Below are 17418 nucleotides of genomic sequence, written 5' to 3'. Positions count from 1 at the left end.
GAGATAAATGGCTTTTTAAGTGTTTTTATACATGATGGAGGGATGCAGAAGGGTCAATGTGGTTTTAATCTGTTTAAAATGCTGAAGCTAAAATAAACTTGAATCACAGCAGAAGCTGTGGTTAGTTCTAAGCAAGTCACAACGGGAATTTCTGAGTATTGCACTAGAATTGTCTGCCCAATATGCCATTTGAATATCTACTGTGGGGAGTGGCCAACTTGAAGACCATAGATGAACAGGCCTACCCAGTATTTGTTCCCCAAACCCCAAGACATGCATTTATTTTCAGAAAGCCCATGCCTCTATATTGGGGTTCTATCAGACTGGGGTTGTTCTGAACTACCATCACATGATTTCATGTAAAAACCTGCCCTAGGCCTAGAGAGATAGTAGAGTCCAGTGCTTGGCTTGCAAGTAGCTGATCGTGCTTGGATCGCTTGCACCACATATGATCCCTAAAATATCTCCAGGATTTCTAAAGAACTAAGCACCATCAGGAGTAAGCCTTAAATATCAGCAAGATGTGATATCCACCCCCCCCACCACCAATAAAACCCCCAACAAAACCCTACCCTAACTTTATACCCATATTTTATGTATTTTTGCATCCATAAATGGACACATTTAGGATCAACTAAACTGAAGAACTGTCCCAGAGGAGAAATATTCCAAATCACATGAGAAAAGCAGGACCCAGGAGCCCTCAGGCCCGAGGGGGAGACACCTGGCGGTGGGCGTGTTAGTCTCTCTGGCCCTCATTCCAGGCCTTGAGTCTGGGTCTAAACCTGTTCTCCACTTACCTCCACCCACTCTGACCTGACTCTTCACAATTTGAAATCATTTCCTCAGCACTGAAAGCCTTGAAACAGAGAAGAGCCTGTATAGTTTTAAAACATATTATTGCTCCTGAAAGATAAAACAGTTGCCTGAATTGAACATCTGCCTGTCATTCTCTCCCGCCAAGGCTAATAGTCTAATAGTCTGGTAAGTATTTAACTGTTCAAGACATGACTTGAGATCCTGCAAAATAAGTAGAGGTCAGGGTTGAGAGGATTATCCATCCAGCCGCTCCTTCTCCACTCATGTCATTAGCTTGTAGACTTTCTAAACAGTTGGGGTTGGGGTGAGGGTTGGAGGTTGTTCCTGTTTTCTCTTTCTGCTGTCCTTGGAAACAGCTTGAATATTCAACAGTAGATGATTAAATTAAGGATGATTCGAATAAATGGGGAGACATTCTAAGTTCTCAGAATGCCAGGGGGTCCTTCTGAATGATAACATGGAAATATACTTTTAGGTGTGAGAGACATAATAAAGTGGTGAGGGCACTCGCTTTGCATGTAGCAGAACAGATATGGGTCCCTGAGCCCTCAGGGAGGTGATAGCAATAGGCAATCTACTAGCAACTAGAGAAACACAAGTTCAATGAGCTAAATTGTACAATTAGTCTATCAAGAAGAAAACTGATAAACAGCACAGGTAGGATATGGAATTACAGGAATTTCAGGCTCTATTTATGGGGGATTGAATTGGTGAAAACATTTCAGGAACATGTGGCAATAGTTAATGAAATTAAATATGGATCCACAAATTCCGTTCTGGGTGTTTGTCCCAAGAAACTTTCACCTACACACGAAGATATTCACTACAGCATTATTTACACGAGAGGAAGTTCACAGTGACTTGATTGGTTATCACTAGAAAAAATGTATACGTAAAATGTGGAAGAAACCCCTGATGAGGTATTATACAGCCATTAAAAACGATGAGTGAGATAGAGCTATAACAACACTATAGAATTTAAAACACATAGGGTTAGATGGGGAAAGAAGAATGACTTAATGTGACCACCATGTATAAATAACACACACACACAAATGATACAAACCTTGTGTGAGTACACACACACACAAACACACACACACCCATGAACATAGTAATCTCAGAAAGGAGGGAGGGAATGAAAGGGGCTGGTGGAGATGAACGAACACTGGCATAATCCAAGTTTGATGGTGCTAAAAACTAAATATTAGGCTTCTCTCAGTCCTCTGCTTCCAACATGAGAAAATCATATGGTACATTCGATAGCAAAATGCTAGGGGGCCATTCTGAATGATAACATGGAAATACACTTTTAGGCATGAGAGACATAATAAAGTGGTAAAGTTTTGCATGTAGCAGACCAGATATGGTTCCCTGAGCCTTGACAGAAGTGATTCCTGAATACAGGATTAAGTCCTGAGGACCTTTGGCTGTGTCCACCGCCTAAATCTATCTATATCTACACACATATGTGTACATATTTATGTATATATGTACTCTGAGACACTGAAATAAGAGCAAACTCCTAAACATCATGTCTATTCATTTGCTTTTGGAAAAACTAAAAATACATAGAAATCTAAGAATGGAGAGTGCCTGGTGGGACTGCACTGATTCAAAATATTTGTGTCCTGTGTTCCAAACCTGCCTTAAGTGTCCATTTCAAATGACCAGATACTGTGCACTGAAACCATTAGGAGGGGCTGGAGTGATAGCACAGCGGGTAGGGTGTTTGCCTTGCACACAGCCAACCCGGGTTCGAGTCCCAGCATCCCATATTGTCCCCCGAGCACCGCCAGGAGAAATTCCTGAGTGAAAAACCAGAAGTAACACTTGAGCATTGCCAAATGTGACCCAAAAAGCAAAAAAAAAAAAAAATTGGGAGGTGAGGTACCCAGGGCACCTTGCATGCAAAGTATATACCACATACCTTTGAATCATTTCTTTGGTCCAAGATAAAGGGAGGCAAAAATAGTTTTATTGAAAGAAATTTACTTAGATGTAAGGAGAATGAGAAAACTGGTGTTTGAGGGAGAATGCAGGCTTGAAAAAACCAAAATAAGGATATTTAAAAAGAAAGCCTTTAATTTTTACAAAAGTTGGAGCAGAATAAAGATTTCATTGGTTTTGAGAATTCACATGACAAAAAACAAAGTGCAATTTACTTTTCTAAGGCTTTGTGTTTTCAAATGCAAATGGTCAAACTTCAGCTTTGAAGGGGAGGGTGGGGGGGGGGGTGTACACTCTTCCTTAGACACAGAATCATCATTGTTCCAGTAAGCTCCTCTTCGCATGGAGATCTTGGAGGAGCAGGTCTTTCTCCAGCCACTGGGTGGCGCTGCACTGAGGTGTAAATGGCCACTCCTAGGAACAGCCTCTGGTCCCTGCAACAGTAGGGTCTGGTCTGGGAAGGTCACTTCAGCATAGTTCTGTGTAACAAGTACGTGTTATTTCCAGGACATTCAAAGGGCTTTATGATGACAGTGCTGGAGGAATCAGTGATACCAACCTGACACATGAAGACATGGTAGCTGCAACATGCTTGTTTTACACTTCACAAATATCTTCATTCCTTACCTCCCGGCTGTGAGTCATCCCACGGCCGTGCTTAGGGAAACAGCTGATGAACATTTATGTTTGAGGCTCTCATCTCTACAACATTGAGAGGCTTTTGTAAAATGGTATGTGGGCAATAACTCGCAACCATATGCACCAGATCTTCTTCATCCTGCATTGGAACTGCCTTCGAAGCATTTCCTCCTAAGAGCTTGTCTGCATTGGGATATTAGGATAGACAGTCCCACAGTGAGCTAACCTGTAGCTTTGAAATAGACGGCCATCTTTCCTCTGGGAATACATGAAGTTCCATACTCTCTACAGGCACTGATGCTAAAGATTCCAGCCAGGGGGGTGTCTGAACCATCAGGGAAGTCATTGGACCCGAATGACTTCAAGTGTGGAATGTAAGGCCGCCAAAGTTTAGCCAATCTGTGGTCATTTCTAGTGAAAGCCAAGCCACGAGTCAGTACCCTTTCATTTTGTAACACAGCAGAGTAGCAGAGGGTAAGGGCGATGGCAAGGTCTAGTTTGATATTAGAGGTTGCAGATGTGGGACCTCCTGTTAGGCTACAGCCCTACCAATCATGAGAGTAGCTTAGCCATAACCTGTCATCCAAGTACCAGATCCTGGATTCATCTGAAGAGGCAGCACATGGTTCAAAGGGCCTGGAGACCATGGGATAATGCCCTTATAACATGTACCGAGGTGCTTACCTTCCTGTAAACATGCCACAGGAAAAGGTACTTAAATTTCTTTTCTCATTCAACTGTTGTCAGGAAATCTGTATTTACTTTGCCTTTGCCTACATATGTGGTCCTAGAAGTAGAAACATGAAAGGTAGAGAGACACAGGGATCTTGGACTGCGTAAAAGAGATTGTGATCAAAAGGAAAGAAGTTGACAGGGGGCATGGAATATTAGGGAACTCAGACGTGAAGGAAGAAAAGAACACTGAGGGAGAAGCCGGGGATCTGGCTTGTAGGGAACACATTGCTATTTGAGGGCATGGGTGCAGAAGGGAATAGGGTGTGTTTCTGAAGGCTGATTTTTGAGGTGTCTGAAGAGAAGGCACGTGAATATGACAAGCCCAGGGAGAGCAGAGTGAAAGGTCCATTGGCCAGGAATGAATCCTGGGAAACACCAGTATGTGAGGGGACAGGGGAGGACAGCTTCTAGAGAGACAAACTCTCAGGTGAGAGGAGTTTGAAGAGAATGAGGAGGAGAGACAGGCTGCCACTGGAGATGACTGAAGTGACTGGAGTCCTGAAAGGGAGGATGTGGGCTCATCTTGGTGTCATTGGTGACCTTTGAGAAGAGGTGTGCAAGGCAGGTGTCGAGAGTAAGGGGGGTGAGGGGAGACATGAAGAACTGACCACTGGGAAGTTATGCAATGAAGGAGAAAAGGGAAAGTCCCCACTCAAGCAAGGGTTTTCTGAGAAGGGAAGGGAGAAAAGGAAGTAAACTACATGGAGCCATTTCTGGGATATAAAAAGGCATTGTATGAGGCTAATATCTAAGGACAGTAGAAACAAGAGCCAAAAGGACTGGTCCACTGTCAGAAGCTTGCCACAAGTTGCGGGGCGGGGGGGGGGGGGGAGAGGACAGTTAGGACAGAGAAGGAACCTTGGTTGCTGGAAATGATCACTTTGGACAAGAACTGAGTGCTGAAAGCAGATACAGGGATATACATGATAACCATTCAGTACCTATAATGCACACCAAAAAAAGAGTGTGTGCAAGAAATCAAGGAGTGCCTGCCAGAGGCCAACTAGGGATTGGGGGGTGGCAGGAAACTGGGGACACTGGTGGTGGAAAATGTACACTGACGGAGGTATCAGCATTGGAACGTTGTGTGACTGAAACCCAGTCATGAACAACTTTGCAACTGTGTATCTCATGGTAATTCAATAAAAAGTAAATGACATAGAGTATACTTTTTTATTTTTTTTAAAAAAGGAAACTAGGGTGAAGAGAACATCATGATAAACTGATGGGGCAAGGTTTGGGATTACAGGGAGGAAGGGGAGGAGGTGATCGCATGGAGGAGGTACACCTTCTCTCCCTACGTGGGAAGATGGTGAGTGAGGTGTGGACGTGGCCAAGGAAGAGAGGTAGAGAAGAGAGGAGGGGGCAGAGCGGTAGTACACTGGGTAGGACACTTGCCTTGAATGCAGTCAAACAAAGTTCAGAATCTGGCACCACATGTGGATACCTGAGCCTGTAAGGAGCAATCCCTGAATAAGGACCAAGAATAAGTCCTGAGTACTACTACCAGGTGTGGCCCCCAAACTAAAAAAATACAGGAAGGAGTTCTTGGAAGGCAATTTCAAAGGCCGACCATGTGGTTTTGCCTAGGTTTAATAATAATCTCCAAACCCCACACTTTCCATGATACAGAAATATAGTCAGTCACATCTTAGGGGGTGTCTGCATATGGGGGAAAAAAACTTATTAGTCATTATCTTTTCATGCTAAATTTTTATTTCAATGTTATGCAACTGCATAAGTATAAATATTTGTTCAATATACAACAATTATGACATCCATAGGGAATTTCTTAGAGAAAATAAGACTGCAAACACTTTATTGCACAGATCCTAACAAACGTTTAAGCTGGTAAGTCTACAGCTGGGAATACTACCGAGGAGCACGTCTTACAATCACAGGAGACTGACCAAAGAGAACACAGGAGAATTCCTACCAGCTGACTGGAGAGGTTTACAACAACGAACAAGTATTACATGAATGCAACCTTAGGTACTCTTTATTCATCCAGAATGCAAAACGTATTTGGCGAAAAAAATGATAATACACTGTACAAAATATACATAAATATATCATCTGTAAACAAGCAGCTAGTTGTGCTTTAAAGGAAAACTGGACAGTTAAAAAGCAAAGGCTGTAAACCATGAACTACATCCCCGAAAGACCTTTGTCGACGCCTGCATACAGACGGACCGGGTTATGACAACTGTTCAACACAGAATTATAATGGTTGAGACCACTTTTGAAACTCACTTTAAGTCCTTGTAAAAGATTTACTTCTTCTACCATTTCACAACACAGTTATGGGGGGGGGGGTGGCTAAAACTACACGGGTAAAGAAATGTTGGGTGTCAAAGAGGAGACTTGCTTTTTATTTTTTAAGTTTTTGCTATTGCCAACTCATTTTACAATAAAGGACAACCAAGCATTTGGTTAAGTTATGCCTTCGTTTCTGGAGCCGAGTTTACAGCCACGTTAAATGATTTACAATCCACAGGGCTCTAAGATAATACTGTGCTTGGATGAATAATTTTATAGCCTAAACACTAAGTCATCCCTGAGGGGGTTTGGGTGTGGGATTAATATTTACTGGGGTTTTTTTTTTCCTCTACAAATGAAACAAAAAATTCTTCTATGGATCCCAAGCATCTTATACATATCTGTGCGTATTTTTTATTCTCTTAGTGCCTTAGTACTTATGTCAGTGAGTGCCATCTTACAGTACAAAACAAGTCACCAGAAAAACTGCAATGTAAAAACAAAGACCCCCTCCCCCCAGCACTAAAATGATCTGACAAAGTCTACATAGTCTATGGTATACAAAGTTTAAATAAGGCCTAGCAAAAGTAAAAAGGACAGTCACATTCAAGCACCAAATAGCTCCAACAAGTCTTTTTTTTTGTACAAAAATGCTGCTCTTTATTAATACAGTAAAAATTTTTGCATACAAATAAAGAGATCATGTCATGAAAAGTATGGAGCTACTCAATGCATCCGAAATGAATGTGAAACCCAGGAACTTGCTAAAAAACAGCAAGCTTCATCTACAACATAAGGCCCCAGCTATGTATTAAAATGTATCTGATGTCCTGATTATTCCTAAATATATATGCTATGATGCCAAAAATCCACTCCCCCATCTTTTCTTGCAAAAAAAAAAAAAAGAACGTAAAGCCTCTTCCAATGCCTAATGCTCATTACTCAACTAAGTACTATGGGATTTGTGTGTGACCAGCAAGTTTTCTGTTTTTGTTCAGAAGCAAAGTTGGTGCGGGACGATACCCGGAGACGTGTGCTTCTTGGACCAGTGGTTCAGAGCATCCAGGCCTGAGTGTAAGAGCAAAAAAAAAAAAAAAACCAGAAGGGAAAAGGAGAGAACAGAAATCAAGTCGACGTGTGTTGGGAGCCCAATCCCTGCTCAACCCACGACCCAAGGTGAGGACTGACAGATACCCCACAGACAAGGACAGCCGGTCTGACAGACAACTGAACCCTGGACTGAGATGTCCATTAGGGTGACCGGGACACGAGTGGGCTACGCCATCTGCTCAAGCCCTGCCTAGCGGAGGCGGCTTCCCCGTGCAGCGAGCAAGAGCTCTTGCTTCTGATCGGGAAATATAAGGCAGCCTGCCACTGTGCTATCATCATCTCTGGTTCTAAATACACGACTGAAACTCGCTGTCCACTCTAGGTAGGGCTTTCTTTCATCTCTCAAACTCTACTTAGAATGTTTTAACGGATTCAAAAACAAACAAACAAAAAAAACAAAAAAGGTGGAGCCTTGAAACAGTCTCTGGAACCACACACAGACCAAAACATGTGGGTGGATGTGTTTACACAGAAAGGCGGGTGCGGCTCTACCTTCCACACACCCCATTGACCTTCTCACTTCATTACTATCTTAGGATAAGTGGTCAAGCAAAAAACCGTATATTTTTTTAAAAGGTGGGGGGGGGGGAGAGAGAGAGAGAGAGAGAGAGAGAGAGAGAGAGAGAGAGAGAGAGAGAGAGAGAGAGAGAGATAGTAAACAACTCAACCAGCAGCAAAGTTTACACTCTACATCCCAAGCCAAACACATTGCTAGATATGTACAGAGGAAACCTTTCTCCTCAACAGCCCTCCACTGCAAAGGGATCTTGCGGGCCTTCTCCTCTCTCCCCTCCTTCTGTCTTGTGTGTACACATACCATCTGGTAACAGGTTACCAGGCACTGCGGGGAGGCCCTGGAAGAAGGCCCTCTCTTCCGCTCTGCATCCTCCTTGCCTCGCTCCTCCCTCCACTCCCCTCCCTCCACTCTGGCCTGGCCAGGGGGACTGTGCCCCCATGGGGCTACTTTCGACAGGTAGTGAAGATAGTTACACATTCAAGATGGGGGGGGTGGAGGGGGCTCCCCCAGCCCTTCCGGGGCCTGCTCCATTAGGAGGAGGCCTTTTTGTGAGGGCTGCTCCGCAGGCTGTCTTTCCCCCGTCTCTGTCGCACCACAAAGTCCTTTTCGGAAGAAAGGGAGAAGGGCCGGTCGCTGCTGGGCGTGTGCGCAGGGCCTGGCTTGGCTGCCTCGCGGCCCGTGCTCGGCTTCCTTGGCTGCAGTGACTGGGCCGAAGCCGTCTCCTTCCCTTTGGTCTCTCCTGCGGGGGCAGTGACGGACAGGGCCCGGTCCCGGTGCCCGGCTCCGCCCGCCACCGCAGGGGTGCACTGGGGCGGCTCCAGGGAGAGTGGGGCGCTCCGGAAGGATGGCAAAGAGTCACTCTTGGTCATCTGCGTTCTGCTGTCCACCCCGGGCAGACACTTCCTTGGGTCCCTAGGGCTGGGACCCTCGGCCCACTGGGCCTTGGCAGATGAGGGGTCACTGCTGGACACAGGGGCCTCCCCTGCACTGGCTCTGGCTTCGCCAAAGCTGGAGGAGCAGCTCAGAGACTTCTCGGGCAGGGCGGCTGGCCGGAAGGAAGTCTGCCCAGTGGCCGAGGGCGACCGTTTCAGGCTGCCGGGCTTGGCGGCCTCAGTCAGGGACTTCTGGGGCCCCAGGCCTTTCCCTCTGGCCTCTGGGATGCCCTTGGGCCCAGCCACTGATGGCCTCTCCACGCCGGGCAGCCTGGCCTCGCCATGTGCCTGGGACGGGCTGGCCTCCAGCCTCTCGCCATCAGCCTGGACATAAAGTGCTTCTGTGCCTTTCTTCCCTTCAGATTTCCGGTCTGCAGTGGCAGCGGTCTGGGGACTGGGGTTCCTGTCCATCTGTCTGTACAGAGGGGTGCAATCTTTCACAGTGGACGGTTTGGGGTGCTTTGGAGACAGGGTTTGCTTCTCACCCACAGCCGGGACCTTAGGGTCTGCGGACTCGCTTCCTGGCTTCGGCAGGTGTTTCTCCAGCGCCTCCATGGGGCGCCCACCTGCCGTGGCTTTGAGCCTGGCGTCCGGGGGACCCCCCTCGGCGAGCTGCGCAGGGGACGATGATAACCCGGCTCCACCCTGGCCAGGGGCACTGCTGGCTGCTTTCTGGGAGGCTGGGCTGGCAGGGGGGGCATCCTGCACCCCCTTACTGCTGCCCCTCCCCTCGAGGCCCGAGGTGCCAGGCTCCCTGCCCAGCGGCGTGGCCCCCGCACTCAGCTTCTGGGAGGAGATGGGCCTGTCTGGGTGCTTCGACTTTGGGGTTCCTGCATCAGGGCTGGGCTGGGGCTTGTGGCCGCTGCTTTCTCGGTGCACGGCCGTGGGCCTGGGCGGGTCGAGGGGGCTCGGGCCAGGCTCTGCAGCGCGAGGCCGGCTGCTCGGCTCCCTGCCAGAGGCGGCCAGACTCGGGGTGCTGCAGGGCGGCCGCGTCGCCGGGCTGGGGGGTTCTTTGGTGATGGCGGGAGGTGGCTGAGAGGCGCTGCTGAGCGGCTTTGGGGACGGCTGCTCTTTCCTCTCGGGTTCCTGGGCACCGTCTTTCTGCAAGGAGGAGACACCCGCGAGCTTCTCACCCTTCCCGGCCCCCAGCACAGGGCCCTGCGGGGAGCGACTGGCCGGGCCAGCGGCGTCCAGTCTGGGGTCCAGGCTGCTTCTGCCCTTGCCCGGCTCGCGCTCGCCGGGGGTCCCCGCTGCATCCTGCCTGGCCAGGGGCCTGGACTCGTCACCGCGGCCCTCCTTGAGGTGCACTTTCCCTCCCGGCCCGCAGGCCTTCTCCACGGCCTGACGCTGCGTGGGGGGCTCCGGGGGGAGGGCCCGGCCCACCGAGAGGAGGTTTCTGGAGCTGTCACTGGCTCGGGTGGCATCTGAAGGACACGGGTCTGCGGAGACTTCTCGGCGGCCATCGGCTCTCAGGACAGGGCCCTCACTCCGGGGGGTGGACGGGCCCCTTTCGGCGGAGTCCCTCGGGCTGCCCTTCTCCTTCAGGGGCTCCCCTGCGGGGGGCAGTGAGCCCCGGGGCTTGGCTAGCTCAGCGGTGCTGTGCAGGTTCTGCCCGGGGAAGGGCAGGAGCTTGGCGTCGGAGCCCCCCTCTCTGCGTGGGGCAGGGCTCTCGGCGAGGGGCGTGGAGCTGCGGGCGGCCTGGGGGACCCTTCTGTCCCGCCGCAGCTCGGCCTCACTCAGGGCCGCCGCTGGGGCCGCGTGGAGACTGCGGCTAGGGGGCGGGAAGCGGGGCTCCAGCAGGTAGGACTTGGTCACCTTAAAGCTGGCGGCAGGCGGCTCCCTCTGGCCTGTGGGTTCACCCTTTTTGGCCCCGCTGCTGGGCGGGGCAGGGGGCCCCAGGGGGCCAGGGTCACTGCCTGGGCAGGGGCTCTGGGCGGGCTCTGGGGAAGACAGCTCGGCCTTGCAGGTCTGGGGCCTCGACAGAAGAGCGATGTCCAACGTGCCCTCAATGGGCTTCAGGCATGACACCGACCTTCCTTCCAGCTTGTACTCCGAGGGGCTCTTGCGGACGGGCGACTCGGGGGGTGCCAGGCCTGGCTTCTCTGCTCCGCCGTCCACCCGGCCGCTCAGGGTCTTCAGCGGGACAAAGGAGACGGCACCCACCTGGGCCCCGTGAGCAGTGGCCACAAAGGCTCTGCCCTCGGGGGCGGTCAGCGTCTCCTGCTGTGCTCCGGCCGGCCGGCCAGGGCTCCCAGACAGGCCCTCGTGGGCGCCACCGGCCACCTTGGGCTTGAGTCCGGGCGGACCCAGGCTGTCCTCTTTGTCCTCCAGGGTCATCATCTTCCGTAGGTAGTCCAGGCTGGCTAGCCGGCTGTCGAGCTTCTCACAGCGGGGACACTCCTTGGCCTGGGGGCCCTTCTCGGGGCCATCCCCCGCCTTCCCAAGGCTGGCCCTGTTGGTGGCGGGGCCGAGGCTGTCCCCGAGAGGTCCGGGCGCAGAGGCTCGCTTGAGGTCGCTGGCGGCCTGGCCGGGCTCGGGGGGTGCGGCCCTGTCCGCTGCGCCCACCTCGCCGGCCCGGGCGCTGGCCTGCTTGTGCAGGGTGTCCTTCAGCAGGCTGCCCGGGCCCGCGGGCTCCTGCAGCGAGGGCTTGTTCTCGAAAGGGCTCGGCCTCTCCGCAGCCTTCCCGTACACCTTCTCTCTGTCTTCCAGCCGGAAGGTCGGGAGGCTCTCGGGGTCGCTGCCCGCGCCGTGGGCTTTGGGGTGCTGGGAGTCTAGTTTGTCCGGGAGGCCCTCGGGTTTCTTGGCCACCCCCTTGCCCTTGAGCTTGTCACGGTCCAGGTCATCGGCGGACTCCTGGCGGCCCACCTTGCGCGCGGCGGGGCGCTTGAGGCAGCCCTGCTCCACGGGCCGCGCGCGGCTCAGCGAGGGCGCCTCGCACACCGCCGCCTCCTCCAGGCTGGCCACCGCGGCCTCCCGGGGCAGCTGCTCCCGTGGCACCTCCTCCTGCGTCACCTCCAGGCTGTGCTTGCGGGCGCACAGGTGCTTCTTGTCGCCCCCGTAGGCGGGCGAGAGCTTCTCCTCGGACTGCACGCGCTTGAGTAGCGGGGAGCGCGGGGGCTCGGCGCTCTTGGGCCGCACGATGTGGCGGACGATGGTGGGCGGGGAGTGCATCTTGCTCGGGAAGGCCTGGGTCATCTTGGTGTTGCCCAGCGAGTGGCCCAGCAGCGGAGAGGGCGACCGCTGCGGGGAGGTGGGCTGCGGAGTGGGCGAGGGCGTGCGGGCCAGCGGGGAGAGCGGGATGCTGCCGGCCGACTTGCGCCGACCCGAGCGGTACCGCTGGCCGCTGAGCTTGGGGGCCAGGCCGTGCAGGGTGCTGGGCCGGATGTGTCCGGAGCCTGCGGGGGAGTTGGGGGCACTGGAGCTCGGGGAGCTGCTCTGGGAGGAGTTGGTACCTAGGGAGAGGAAACAGAAGGACAGAGCTCAGTGAGCATTGAGGGGCAGTCCCCTTCTCTGTCCCGCTTCTAGCTGAACTGCTGTAAGTGAAGTCAGGCAAAGGTCAGAAAAGCATCTTGGCACCTAATTACTGGATGATTACATCTCAGATAAGTGCCTCTTACCGAAGCCTAAGCCAGTGCATGCCTTATGATAATAATAATAATAGGCATTATTATTATTATTATACTATTATTATTATTGTTATTTAGGGGGCTATGCCCAGCAATGCTCAGGGCTTACTCCTCGCTCAGCACTCAGGGATCACGCCCTGCAGGCTGGAAAGACCATATGGGGCATGTAGGACTGAATCTGGGACAGCCACTTGCGAGGCAAGTGCTCTCCCCACTGTACTATCTCTTTGGCCCCTGTGGTAAAATAGCTTTACTTAGAAAATATGAGAAGGGAAAGAGACAAGGGAATCCCATAACGTAGGAATTACACGCCCCAAGTTGGGACGCAGGCAACTCTGGAAGGGAATCACGGTTCCGTCTCATCAGGACTTACTTAGGGTCCACCTCGGAGAAAACCTCGGGGGCTCCCGCTGACGCCCCTTCCCCAGTCCCAGCTGTCTCCCGTCTGAGAGGAGCGGCCCCACACTCGCCGGCCTCTGCTCTGCCGTCCTCTCAGCACTCACCGGATGGGAAGTCGGGCGTGGAGCGGTAGCTGGGCGTTGGGGATCGGGGCGACAGGCTGTGGGTGGGGGATCCTGGCAGGCTCTCCCCTGAGGACAGGGACCGGTTCAAGCAGGAGAAACTACGGCTGGTGTGGAGTAAAGGAGAAGGCTGCTTGGCGAGTTTCTTGAAGAGAGACCTCCTCCTACGGGGAGAGAAGGAGGCCGGATGAGACGCGGTGTGTGGGGTCAGTGCCCAGCGTGCAGAGCCTCTCAGGGACTGTAACACTGTTGTCACTGTCATCCCATTGTTCATTGATTTGCTCGAGCAGGCATCAGTAACATCTCCACTGTGAGACTTGTTACTGTTTTTGGCATATTGAATATGCCATGGGTAGCTTGCCAGGCTCTGCCATGCGGGCAGAATACTCTCGGAAGCTTGCTGGGCTCTCCGAGAGGGATGGAGGAATCGAACCTGGGTCAGCTGCGTGCAAGGCAAATGCCCCACCCGCTGTGCTATTGCTCCAGTCCCTCTCAGGGATATCAACTATTTTTTTTTTTTTTGCTTTTTGGGTCACACCAGGCGATGCACAGGGGTTACTCCTGGCTCTGCACTCAGGAATCACCCCTGGCGGTGCTCAGGGGACCATATGGGATGCTGGGAATCGAACCTGGGTCGGCCGCGTGCAAGGCAAACTCCCTACCTGCTGTGTTATTGCTCCAGCCCAGGGACATGAACTATTTTTAAATTAATAATTATTTGGCAGCGGGAGGGCCACATCTAGTGGTGCTCAAGGGATATTCCCAGCTCTGTGTTTGGGGTCAATCCTGGTGGTACTTAAGGGACCATGTGGTGTGGGGCGGAAAGTGTCAAACCTGGGTGGTAGCCCAGAGAGCTATGGTTATGCCCCCCAAGATTTCACCTTCTTGTGAGAGTGCTCTGAGAGTCAAGTGCATGTCCAGCAGTCTGGACACCAGCCCACCCCAGAGACCACCAGGTCTGGCTGCTCCGCCACAGCAAGAATGACAAAGAAGTCAAAGCTTTTTGTCCAACTTAAGTCTTTGATGGTGTGCAAAAGAGATGTCTTTGTTCCAAGCATGTTCAAGGATGGGGCAAAGGAAATAAATGAAACAATATGAAGTACATTTGTGTAGCTGTCAGGTTTATGAGGGCACTCCCTGTCCAAGCGCTCCTGAATGTGTTCCCTCGAATCTCTAGACACCATTTAATGAAAATACAAAAGAACTCGGGAAGGAAAAAAAAAATCAACATCTCAGAGAGAGAATTCTAAAACAGTGATACACAGGGCGAAGCATTTGTCTCCAGGACTCTGTCTGCTGTGCTGATTCGATTATGGCTCTGGAATATTCCTAATGACAGAGTAGGCGGTGCATTTGCATAGCAAACTCGAGAAAGGTGAACCGACGCTTAGCCTATCAGCAGGGCTCGGGCCCCAGCAACAGAAGCAAATGGGTATTTAGAGCTCAGTGAGCACATCAGAAAGCAAAAGACGCAGCTGCAGATGGTTCCAAGTGCAGGTGGCCACAGAGGTTCTGCCCCAGCTGAGAGCAGGCACCGTCTTTAAACAAATGCTGCTACCCTTGAAGCAGCGTGTCTGGAAAAGACAAGCGGAAACATGAAGCACAGCAGAAAATCAAAGATCTCTGCATGTGCGCTGCTATTAATCTAGGTAAAAATGAAGTTAGGCTGAAAAGTTATACAGTTGTGGCTTTTTTGTGTGTGGTGGTGGTGGTGGTGGCTGTTTTTTGGGAGGGCCACATCCAGCTGTGTTCAGGGCTTACTCCTAACTCAGTGCTTAGGAATCACTTTAGGTGGGGCTCAAGGGACAATGTAGACTGCCTGAGATCAGACTGGTATTGGCCACATGCAAGACAAGCACTCTTAGCTGCCTCCAGCTCTGAGGAGTCAAATATTTTTATAAACGTATAATGAAGAGATCCCCCATTCTGCTTTCAGTTCATTTTCCAGAGAAGCTTTCTACTCTTTAAGTTATTCCTTCTATCATGTAGTTGCATATCAATAAATTGTGTGCACATAATTTTTTTCTGGGGTGGTGGTAGTGGTTTGGGGTCACACCCAGCTATGTGCTCAGGTATAGCCCATATGGTCTCCTGGTCAGCTCCAGAAACCGTATGCTGTGTTGGGCATTGAACCAGGGTTGGATGCTTATAAGGCAAATTCTCCAACTCCTGTTCTATCTCTCTGGCCCATTGTTGCTATATTTTTAGTTTGCAGTTTTACAACTTATCTGTTTAATGTACTACCACAGAGTATTAAACTTTTTCCACCTTCTCACCAGAAAAGACTTCGCATTTGCTATTTCTTCCCATAGAGCTGAATGAAAAATTTTGATGGGAAAAAAGGCTAATGTTTCATTTTACGCTATAAATACTGTTCACAGCTGGGCCATGCAAAAATATGACACTTTTTTCCTTCCTGACATCTTTCATAGAGTCAGTAAGCATTCAATTTTATTGGCTGATTTAATTTTATGCTTCTATCAAAACTTCCTTTGAATAGGATCAGAAGCACTGCATCTAAGCATCTAAGTGGGTTCAGGAGGGATGTGAAGACCCCATGCGAGGAGTCCTCCAGGTAGCTGTCTGGCAAGTAATGGCCCTCCTGGAGGAAAGACAGAGACATCCTGCCAGCATCTGCAGAGACCAAAAAACAATCCCAGAGCTTACCAGGATGCAGAACACATATAAAGAATCAAGCAAGACTTTTAGTCTGTAAATAAAGCCATTTTATCTTATTAATATATTTAAAAAAATAATGACTTGAGATGATCTAAATCAAATACATCAACAATTTGTGGTTAGGCGATGAAAAGGACATTACAGAATGGAGACTGCCTGTTAAATCTCTCTCAAGGTCTGGCTCCTCAAATGCAACTTAACTGCAATGGAATCAAGAGTTTCAAATGTAGTGAGCTTGGGCCAGAGTGATAGTACAGTGGGTAGGGTGCTTGCCTTGCACAAAACTGATCCCAGTTCTATCCCCACATCCCATACGGTCTCCTGAGCAGTGCCAGGAGTAATTCCTGAATTCCTGAGCGCAGAGCCAGGAGTAACCCCTGAGAATCACAAGGTGTGACCAAAAAAAGTCAAAATATATGTACATATATATGTATGTGTGTGTGTGTGTGTGTGTGTGTGTGTGTTACAGTGAGCTTTTTTCATGGCACACAGGGAGAAATGCCAGCTCCTGGGGAAATGCCAGCTAAATCCGATAATGATGCAAATTCTTTGGCTATGAATAATAATGCTAGCATGAACAAGAGTCTAATGTCTACATGTGTGCACTATTGCCTAGGATTCTCGAGCAACTGGATCTTTCCCTGCGCAAGCACTTCCATCACTGGAGGAGTGAACTTCTTCCAACCTGGGCACGCACCGTGAAACACTGCTTTCACTCACCTCTCCAGACTTTCTTTCTTCTTCGATTTCTTGCTCCGCCGCACCATCCGGCTCTTATAGCTGTTTCTCCTGGCTGGTCCCGTTTTGATGGATGTGTTTTCAAACGGGGTGGTCGTGATGGACACCTTGTTCCCACTCTGTTAGAATGCAAGAGAAAACAGGCCTGATGAAAGGGAGCTGACTGAGAGACACAACAGTGAATCCCAGAAGACAGCAGCTCGATGGAGATCTCTCTGGACCCTGCGCCAAGCTGAATTCATCGGGGCACCTCAGATGGTTCGGGTGTCCCCTCTGCCCACTCCAGATAAAATCGTGATGGCCACAAACTTTCAGAAGAAAAACCCAGGTACGCAGGAACAGGTCTGAAGATGCCAGGGCACATAGCAGCGAAGATGGTTCATCCCTTCCTGTCTCCCTGCCTCTTCAGGGTCCTAGATGTCATGCCCACGAACTGCCTCCAGGCCTTACTTAAGGAGGGGTGGGGGGGTTGGGGGTGCGGGGTGCGGGAGGGACTGGCCTTGATCCAGAGACTTACAAATGAATCTCAAAATGGATTAGCTCCCTACAGAGATGTCTCTGGACTCCAATCATTTACATATTTAGAATTCCAGGAGCACGCGGGCCATTTCATGATATTCATAATAAGGAACAAAAATAAATTATCTAGAATCTGCCTGTGGCAGGCAGGCTTGAACGGTAGTGGGAAAATTTGAAATAAAGGTGGTGGGAAGGTGTAAGGATGGTGGGAAGGTGTAATGGTGGTGGGATTGGTGTCGAAATATTGAATGTAATCAACTTATGTGAAAAACCTTTTGAAAATAAACTTCAAAAATAAAAAAAAGGGAGCTGACAAAATGAAACAAGATAAGAACAGGAATAGGAGAGTCCCAGCCAGAGATGCAAAGGACCCT

The 17418-nt window shown here is 50.5% G+C and overlaps 1 protein-coding gene across 11 annotated transcripts in view; it reads right to left on the bottom strand.

Moving 5' to 3' along the window:
• Positions 1 to 5836: 5836 nt before the first annotated feature.
• Positions 5837 to 17418, bottom strand: part of MAST4 (microtubule associated serine/threonine kinase family member 4) — a 668112-nt gene continuing 656530 nt past the window's right edge. For all 11 annotated transcript variants that reach the window (XM_055123954.1, XM_055123957.1, XM_055123955.1 and 8 more), the window contains 3 exons: positions 16508 to 16644; positions 13091 to 13272; positions 5837 to 12413 (listed from right to left, as the gene is read on the bottom strand). In XM_055123954.1, the coding sequence (XP_054979929.1) occupies positions 8560 to 12413; positions 13091 to 13272; positions 16508 to 16644 (4173 nt within the window). In that variant the 3' untranslated portion in view covers positions 5837 to 8559. The remainder of the gene's footprint in view (positions 12414 to 13090; positions 13273 to 16507; positions 16645 to 17418) is intronic.

Source organism: Sorex araneus, chromosome 1 (assembly GCF_027595985.1).
Source record: "Sorex araneus isolate mSorAra2 chromosome 1, mSorAra2.pri, whole genome shotgun sequence".
Lineage (NCBI taxonomy): Eukaryota > Metazoa > Chordata > Mammalia > Eulipotyphla > Soricidae > Sorex > Sorex araneus.
Note: the sequence above shows the minus strand (reverse complement) of the source record. Positions and strands in the feature narration are given on the sequence as shown.